At 47.3% G+C, this 9210-nt stretch overlaps 1 protein-coding gene across 1 annotated transcript in view; it reads right to left on the bottom strand.

Moving 5' to 3' along the window:
- The window catches only part of LOC112071177 (angiomotin-like protein 1), a 15235-nt gene extending 7562 nt beyond the window's left edge, over positions 1–7673 (bottom strand). Inside the window, exons 1-4 of the mRNA XM_070439285.1 lie at positions 7457–7673; positions 6400–6573; positions 4920–6316; positions 4064–4233 (exon numbers count right to left, since the gene is read on the bottom strand). Coding sequence (XP_070295386.1) covers positions 4064–4233; positions 4920–6316; positions 6400–6469 — 1637 coding nt within the window. The 5' untranslated portion in view covers positions 6470–6573; positions 7457–7673. The remainder of the gene's footprint in view (positions 1–4063; positions 4234–4919; positions 6317–6399; positions 6574–7456) is intronic.
- Between the last annotated feature and the right edge of the window lie 1537 nt (positions 7674–9210).

Below are 9210 nucleotides of genomic sequence, written 5' to 3'. Positions count from 1 at the left end.
GACTTGCCATGTCTCTGTATTTATTTATTTCACCTTTATTTAACCAGGTAGGCTAGATTGAGAACAAGTTCTCATTTGCAACTGCGACCTGGCCAAGATAAGCATAGCAATTCGACACATACAACAACACAGAGTTACACATGGAGTAAACAAAACACACAGTCAATAATACAGTAGAACAAAATAAAACAAAAAGTCTATATACAGTGAGTGCAAATGAGGTAAGATAAGGGAGTTAAGGCAATACATAGGCCATGGTGGCGAAGTAATAATTACAATATAGCAATTAAACACTGGAATGGTAGATGTGCAGAAGATGAATGTGGAGATAGTAGAGATACTGGGGTGCAAAGGAGCAAGATAAATAAATAAATACTGATGGGGATGAGGTAGGTAGATAGATGGGCTATGTACAGGTGCAGTGATCTGTGAGCTGCTCTGACAGCTGGTGCTTAAAGCTAGTGAAGGAGATATGAGTCTCCAGCTTCAGAGATTTTTGCAGTTCGTTCCAGTCATTGGCAGCAGAGAACTGGAAGGAAAGACGAAAGGAGGAATTGGCTTTGGGGGTGACCAGTGAGATATACCTGCTGGAGCGCGTGCTACGAGTGGGGTGCTGCTATGTGACCAGTCAGCTGAGATAAGGCGGGTCTTTACCTAGCAGAGACTTGTAGATGACCTGGAGCCAGTGGGTTTGGCGACGAGTATGAAGCGAGGGCCAACCAACGAGAGTGTACAGGTTGCAATGGTGGGTAGTGTATGGGGCTTTGGTGACAAAACGGATGGCACTGTGATACACTGCATCCAGTTTGTTGAGTAGAGTGTTGGAGGCTTTTTATAGATGACATCACCGAAGTCAAGGATCGGTAGGATGGTCAGTTTACGAGGGTATGTTTGGCAGCATGAGTGAAGGATGCTTTGTTGCGATATAGGAAGCCAATTCTAGATTTCATTTTGGATTGGAGATGCTTAATGTGAGTCTGGAAGGAGAGTTTACAGTCTAACCAGACACCTAGGTATTTGTAGTTGTCCACGTATTCTAAGTCAGAGCCGTCCAGAGTAGTGCTGGATGGGCGGGCAGGTGCGGGCAGTGATCGGTTGAAGAGCATGCATTTAGTTTTACTTGCATTTAAGAGCAGTTGGAGGCCACGGAAGGAGAGTTGTATGGCATTGAAGTTTGTCTGGAGGTTAGTTAACACAGTGTCCAAAGAGGGGCCATAAGTATACAGAATGGTGTCGTCTGCGTAGAGGTGTACCAGAGAATCACCAGCAGCAAGAGCAACATCATTGATGTATACAGAGAAGAAAGTCGGCCCGAGGATTGAACCCTGTGGCACCCCCATAGAGACTGCCAGAGATCTGGACAACAGGCCCTCCTATTTGACACACTGAACTCTATCAGAGAAGTAGTTGGTAAACCAGGCGAGGCAATCATTGAGAAACAGTATGACTGTCATGTCTGTGTATGACTGTGCCATGTCTGTGTATGACTGTGTCATGTCGTGTATGACTGTCTCATGCAGTCTGTGTATTGACTGTGTCATGTCTGTGTATGACTGTGTCATGTCTGTGTATAAACTGTGTCACGTCTGTGTATGACTGTGTCACGCCTGTGTATGACTGTGTATGACTGTCATGTCTGTGTATGACTGTCATGTCTCTGTATGACTGTCATGTCTGTGTATGACTGTGCCACGCCTGTGTATGACTGTGCCACGCCTGTGTATGACTGTGTCACGCCCGTGTATGACTGTGTCACGTCTGTGTATGACTGTGTCACGTCTGTGTGTATGACTGTGCGACGTCTGTGTATGACTATCATGTCTGTGTATGACTATCATGTCTGTGTATGACTGCCATGTCTGTGTATGACTGTGTCATGTCTGTGTATTACTGTGTCATGTCTATGTATTACTATGTTATGTCTGTGTATGACTGTTATGTCTCTGTATTACTATGTTAATCTGTTATGCATAGTCTGTGTATCATGTACGTCTGTGTATGACTGTGCCACGTCTGTGTATGACTGTGCCACGTCTGTGTATGACTGTGCCACGCTGTGTATGACTGTGCCACGGTCTGTGTATGACTGTGTCACGTCTGTGATGACTGTGTCACGCCTGTGTATGACTGTGTCACGCCTGTGTAGACTGTGTCACGTCTGTGTATGACTGTGTCACGTCCGTGTATGACTGTGTCACGCCTGTGTATGACTGTGTCACGCCTGTGTATGACTGTGTCACGTCTGTGTATGACTGTGCGACGTCTGTGTATGACTATTCATGTCTGTGTATGACTGCCATGTCTGTGTATGACTGCCATGTCTGTGTATGACTGTCAGTCTGTGTATGACTGTGCCATGTCTGTGTATGACTGTGTCATGTCTGTGTATTACTGTGTCATGTCTCTGTATGACTGTTATGTCTCTGTATTACTATGTTAAGTCTGTGTATGACTATCATGTCTGTGTATGACGTGCCACGTCTGTGTATGACTGTGCCACGTCTGTGTATGACTGTGCCAGTCTGTGTATGACTGTGTCATGTCTGTGTATGACTGTGTATGACTGTGTCACGTCTGTGTATAACTGCCACGTCTGTGTATGACTGTGTCATGTCTGTGTATGACTGTGTATGACTGTGTCACGTCTGTGTATAACTGCCACGTCTGTGTATGACTGTGTCACGTCTGTGTATGACTGTGTCACGTCTGTGTATGACTGTGTCACGTCTGTGTATGACTGTGCCACGTCTGTGTATGACTGTGCCACGTCTGTGTATGGCTGGTCACGTCTGTGTGTGACTGTGTCACATCTATGTTATGTCTCAGATCGCCTGGAGACTGCCAATCAAACAGCTAGCGTGCTGTGAGCCAGAAGGAGAGGAGGATGGACATGCTGCTGAGCTTAGTAAGTGTGCGTGTTTGTGTCTGTATTTGTGGTATTGATGAGTGTTTGTGTGTTTGTGGTGTTGATGAGTGTTTGTGAGTGGGAATGAGACACACCCAGCATTTAGGTTTTCTTCTCTTTTCTCCACCACTCCCTCTCTTCCCAGGCTAAATTCAGCACACATACAATTATTCCCATTTCCTTTTAGCCACACACACACACACACACACACCACACACCACACACACACACACACACACACACACACACCACACACACACACACACACACACACACACACAACACACACACACACACACACACACACACACACACACTTTTATTAGAGAGTCAGTGTGAATACAGACAGTGACCTCGTCTGGCCTGAAACCCAAACAGAGAGGAACAGAGAGAACTTTCTCCTCCTGACCACCACCTTCTCACATTATCACACTCTCACGCTCTATCTCCCTCCCTCTCTCTCTTTCCCACTCACTCTCCTCCCTCTCTCTCTCTTCCACTCACTCTCTCTCTCTCTTTCCCACTCACTCCCTCTCTCTTCCACTCCCCTCTCTCTCTCTCTTTCCACTCACTCCCTCTCTCTTCCACTCCCTCTCTCTCTCCCACTCCCTCTCTCTTCCACTCCCTCTCTCCCACTGCCTCTCTCTCTCTCGCTCTCTCCCACCACTCCCCTCTCTCCATTTCCTCCCTCCCTGGGCACCATGAGAGAGGAGAGGAAGTGTTTGTTGTATTTCACTGGGCTGTCTGGTATGTAACACCAGGAATGAGGGATAGAATGGGGAGGGAGAGATATAAAGAGGGGGGAGGCCAGTAGAGACAGGCAAAGGGAGGGAAAGGGGGATATCGTATAGCATTTTTAGGACAGGTGCTCTTTCAACTTGTCACCCCCCCACAAAGCACAGTCATACAGAGACATGGCACAGTCATACAGAGACATGGCACAGTCATACAGAGACATGGCACAGTCATACAGAGACATGGCACAGTCATAACTTAGTCATACAACATAGATGAACATGTTCAACTCCTCTTTCTTCTATTAACACAACTTATTGGTCAAAATGACCCAAATCCCAAACATACAGCTAGGAAGAAGGTTGAGAAAAGGGTGACGGCACTTTAAGGACCCAATGATTTATTTTATTTTCAACATCCTTTTACAGGTCCCTCCCTCCTGTCCTACCTCTCAGGTCTCTGTTGAAGACAGTCAGGCGTCTAATCTCCCCCTCCAGTTTGCATCTCATGGTTCGGTCCAGTCCCTCCCTCTTTGACGAGCTCTTCATCAGCCAATCATACTCTTCAGAGATCCCCTGGAGCTCCTCCTCTAACTGCAGTACAAGGAAGAATAGTTCGTAGAAATGACTGAAATAGGGTCAGATATGTTTCTTCCCCTAATGCTTTAAGGCAGGGTGGATGATTAGTTGACTAATTGAATCAGGTGTGCCAGTTTAGGGTTAGTACAAAAATGTGAAGCGTCTGGGGGGGGGATGAGTTTGTTAAACCCTGGTTTAAGGCCAAATGAAGACGTTTTTATATCAATATCAAATCATTTCTGGGTAACAATTAAGTACCTTACCGTGATATAGTTCCAATCAAATGTTCAAAAATATCTTTATAGCAAAACCATTTCTCAAGCAAGAATTCAGCTAGGACTGTCTGGGAGTGGTCTAAACGGGGAGGGGAAAACTGAAACGTAGCTGTTATTGGCAGAGAGGTTTGGAACTATTTGTTATTGGTCTATTAATCAATTTACCACATGGTGATGTCACCATGGAAAGCCAAAACTGCTGATTATAAGGTCCTGTGTAGATTGTATTTTCAACCAGCAACTATCAGGAAATAACAATGATCAAATGTGTTCACACTTTTACAGTGTTCATTTTATCAGCTGTTGTACAATATGATATAAAACACAATATGATATAAAACACACAAAACATTAAAATATTGACTGTAATGGGCCTATAAGGTTATAGTGAATCAGTTATACAGTCACATACAAACTCCCTCATACCCAGTGCAGTTTGGAGGCCTTCTCTCTGTGTGTCAGCAGCTCGTGTCTCAGAGTCTGGTTCTCCTCACACAGCAACTGGACCATCTGCTGCACCTTGGCTGCCATGACCACCTCCATACCGGAGGGGCCTGGGGAAGGTTGTTGAGGCTGAGGTTGGAGCTGAGAGACACGGGTAGAAGTCTGGGCCTGGATGTTGGGGAGAAGGGTGGAGGTGTGGATCTGGGAGTGTGTGGGACTGTGGTGGTACTGGACTGAGGGACCCCCTAGGGCCCCGGGGTGGTGTCGCCTGCTCTGGTACTCAGGTGGGGGGTTGCTCTCAGCTCTGGTTGGCTGGACTGTGGACCAGTCCATTATTGTGGAAGAAGGGGAATCAATGAAGGGAGGGCCCAGCTCAGAATGAGAGGAGGGGGGCTGGGGTTTCCCTAAGGGGGAGCAGGAGGGCGGCTGAGTGGGCTTGAAGGGGTACTCTGGTGGTGGTCCGCGGGGGTCTACTGATCCTGTGAGTGGGGTTATGTATAGGGGTGGGGGGTAACTGGGGGAGGGGTTGCTAGAGGGAAGGTTACTAGTTCCATTGGTCTCAATGCTGATTTGGAGGATCCTCTGGCTGAGGGAATACACATGACCCTGCTTCAGTTCCCTCAGAGCAGAGTCTCCATTGGCCCCTCCACCCCAGATAGACAAACCCTCAGCCTCATCCCCATCACTCATAAAGCCTTGCTGAGGGCCCAGGGGTGGGCTGGGGCTGGGGAAAGGAGAGGGGTCAGTGTTGGTGTCAGGGCTAGAGGTCTCAGAGGAGCTGTTAGGAGCTAAGCTGGTCCAGGCTGAGGGCTGGCTGTCTGGGGTGTGAGAGGGGCTAGGCAGGCTCTCCTGGTCCTCCAGTGTATAATACAGCTGGTCCTGGTAGTGGTGTTGTCCCTGGGTCTGGGCCTTGGCCTGCTCATAGCTCGGCAGTTCCTCTAAACTGGGCTGGAGGGAGGGTTGGGGATGAGGGAGAGGGGGCTGGGGGGGTCCATGTTTCTCCACGGAGCTACCATCAGCCTGCTGCTCCTGCCCCTGAGGCTCCTGCCGAGCCCAGCGCAACTGGGGGAACTGGGGGTGAGCTAGTGGGCGGTGAGGGAAGGTAAGGGGGTAAGGTGGTAGTTGGCTGTCTGAGGTGGGGGCGCCGCTACAGTCTGTACTGCTGGGCGGCTGCTGCAGCAGGGGTGGGGAGGCCACCTGGGAGGGCTGCATGGGGTTCAGGTTGTCACTCCTAGGCCCCCATCCTCCCTCTCCTCCTCCTCCTCCTCCGTAGCTGGTTTGTTCTTGTATGGTGCTTGAGAGAAGATTCCCGCCCTCCTCCTCCTCTCCTCGCATGCCGCTCACACAGGGGTGGGACACAAACGCCAAGGCTGCATCACCTAGGAAACAGCAGGGGTCAGAGGTCAATTTCAGGTGAATAATGCCTAAGGCCTAGCTTATCTCCCCCTAACTGCTAGTGTACCTGGTTCCCTGGCAGCTGTGGAGGTGTGATGGGTGGGATGGATGGACACTGACAGTGGATGAGTGGTCATTGAGGTGGGGTCATTGTTGATGGTGAAGGGGACTGTTTCTGGGGGGCACTGAACGACGTCCTCCAGTGCAAAGACTCCTGGGAAACTATGGTACAAAGAGAGACCTGGAAAAGAAACAAAACATAAATAGTTGTTTTTACTTGTAAGTTATAATAGGTTAGGGACCAGGTGAGTGTTAGTGCCTAGTTCTCAGGAGACAACACTGTCTGGTTGCTGTCCTCAGCATTCCCATCCTGGTGTTTCCCTCCAGTACCTCTCAAAGCAAACAGACTCAACCACATGTCCAACTATTGCCTGTCCTCTGAGACACACACACAGTAAAATGTGGAAGATGTCCAGAGAATATTTGAACCATATGCATAGCAAGCTTGCTGTTGTGGCCTACTGGACAACTGACACATTAACCCAGCGTTTCCCAAACTCGGTCCTGCCCCCCGTTTCCCAAACTCGGTCCTGCCCCCCCGTTTCCCAAACTCGGTCCTGCCCCCCGTTCATGTTTAGTTTTTTGCCCTAGCACTACATAACTGATTCAAATAATCAAAGCTGATGATGAGTTGGTATTTAAATCATCTGTGTAGTGCTAGGGCAAAAACCAAAACGTGAACCCAGGGGGGGCCCCAGGACCGAGTTTGGGAAACCCTGCACTAACAGACCGAAATAGAACTCTGACACACTAAAGGACAGAAATAGACAACTGAACTGACACATTACGGAACGAAATAGAACCAGAGCCAAATGCCAGCACTATGTAGTCAGTTATAACTTCGACCAAGCCGCTATGCACACTTTGAAGACAAACAGCCAAAAGTTCTTTAGGCAAGTCTACTTCCCGAAAGCCGGTCAGAGACGGCCCTACAACATTTGAGACAGCTCAATGAGTCTGTGCGTGTCGCAAGGAGCGCGTGGATTGAACTGACCAAAACATCACATGCTGTAAGAAAGCTGACCTCGCGCACTTCTTTCCCTTATACAGGCATAAACGTTTACCTCGGTACTAAATGACCGGTCGTGTTGAGACACTTCTCTCCGCGCGCTAATGGTGCAACCGGTCTTGATGCTGACTCCACCGGCTTTCAGAATAGCAGATTCGGGCAGAGGCGCAAACAGCAGTGGGTCAGCGACAGTAGCGCGATCATAATCAGCCCCGGACCGTTCGTTCTGGCATGAGCGGAATGACAACGCAAGACCTGCAGTTCAGGGGGGCGTGCCGGGGTCCTAGCGCCCGCAAGGGAATTACCAGGGGTCTTCTTCTTATTATTAATTAAGGTTTTATGACAGACTACACCAAATGATGTATTGCTGCCACCTACTGTATTGAAACAAAAAATATACCATTGGGCGGTAGACCCCACATCATACAAAACATGAATAAACAAACACCCCACTCCTTCAGGCACAGTTCAGATCCCCTCCTGAACAAGCTCGGGGCCTGTGACGATGGAGCATTCATCAACAGGATTCCTTGTAATACCACTGCTGTAAAATCCTTGAGTCCTAACACACACTCACAATGATGGCTGTTTTCTCCGATTTCCTCTCTGTTCGCACTGTGCAGTTGATAACCAATGCAGTAAATGCTACAAAGTCCACCTTCTTTTAACCTGCAACATGTCAGAATCCCTCTGCAGACAAGGAATATTCTCTGGTGTCTCTACTCTTGCTACCATTAGTTCTTCAACTCCACTCCTTTCTTCCACTCGTCTCACTGCTTACCACAAAATTGGGGAGAAAAAGGGGTAAAAGTTCAAATATATATATATATATATAAATAAATAAAAAGATCCCCAAACAACACACTCCAATCCCATATCTTCTTGAGGCGCAGAGCACGCTCTTCTCATTACTCTCATCGATGCCACCTCAATTTTTATAGAGGCTTCAAATGGATCTCCCAGATAACGACATAGATCCAAAACCCTTACTCTGTCCAGAAAAAGACTGAACTAGGCTTGGATTTGTTTGATTCCACAACCACTTGACTTATCTTATTTCCTTTTGAATTCGCCTCTGTAATCCAATTTGTCTCACTCTCATCTCTACTCACGCCATCTTATTCAAACAGAACATCCGCTTCCGCCATTTTCTTCCCTGGGCCCTTTCACCAATACCAATCGGAAAGGCTCTAATCAGGGGTCATAGTTCAACCCCAGGATATAGGGTTCCAATGATGTCACGCCCCCAAGAAAAACCTAATGGATTCAGTTAGGTTCAACTGTAAAACTGATGCTGATTTAGGGATGGAAAGAGAGCTCTACCTAACTCTGTCTCACCTGGTGTTTTGTTTTTGTTTTTCAGAGCCTTCTTTTCACACGCACGCACGCACGCACGCACACACACACACACACACACACACACACACACACACACACACACACACACACACACACACACACAAATTGTTCATACTTGAGTAAAAGTAAAGATACCTTAATAGAAAATGACTCAAGTAAAAGTAAAAGACACAGAGCAAACTTCTACTTGAGTAAAAGTTTAAAGTATTAGATTAAAAATATACTTAAGTATCAAAAGTAAATGTAATTGCTGAAATATACAAAGGTATCAAAAGTTAAAGTTAAAGTATAAACCATTACAAATTTCTTATATTAAACAAACCAGACAGCACCATTTTCTTGTTTTGTATATATTTAAGGACAGCCAGGGGCACACTCCAACATTCAGACATCATTTAAAAATTAAGAATGTGTGTTTAGTGAGTCCGCCAGATCAGAGGCAGTAGATGA

The sequence above is a fragment of the Salvelinus sp. IW2-2015 genome, unplaced genomic scaffold (genome assembly GCF_002910315.2).
Source record: "Salvelinus sp. IW2-2015 unplaced genomic scaffold, ASM291031v2 Un_scaffold1539, whole genome shotgun sequence".
Classification (NCBI taxonomy): domain Eukaryota; kingdom Metazoa; phylum Chordata; class Actinopteri; order Salmoniformes; family Salmonidae; genus Salvelinus; species Salvelinus sp. IW2-2015.
The sequence above is the reverse complement of the archived record's forward strand: the minus strand, read 5'-3'. Positions and strand labels throughout refer to the sequence as shown.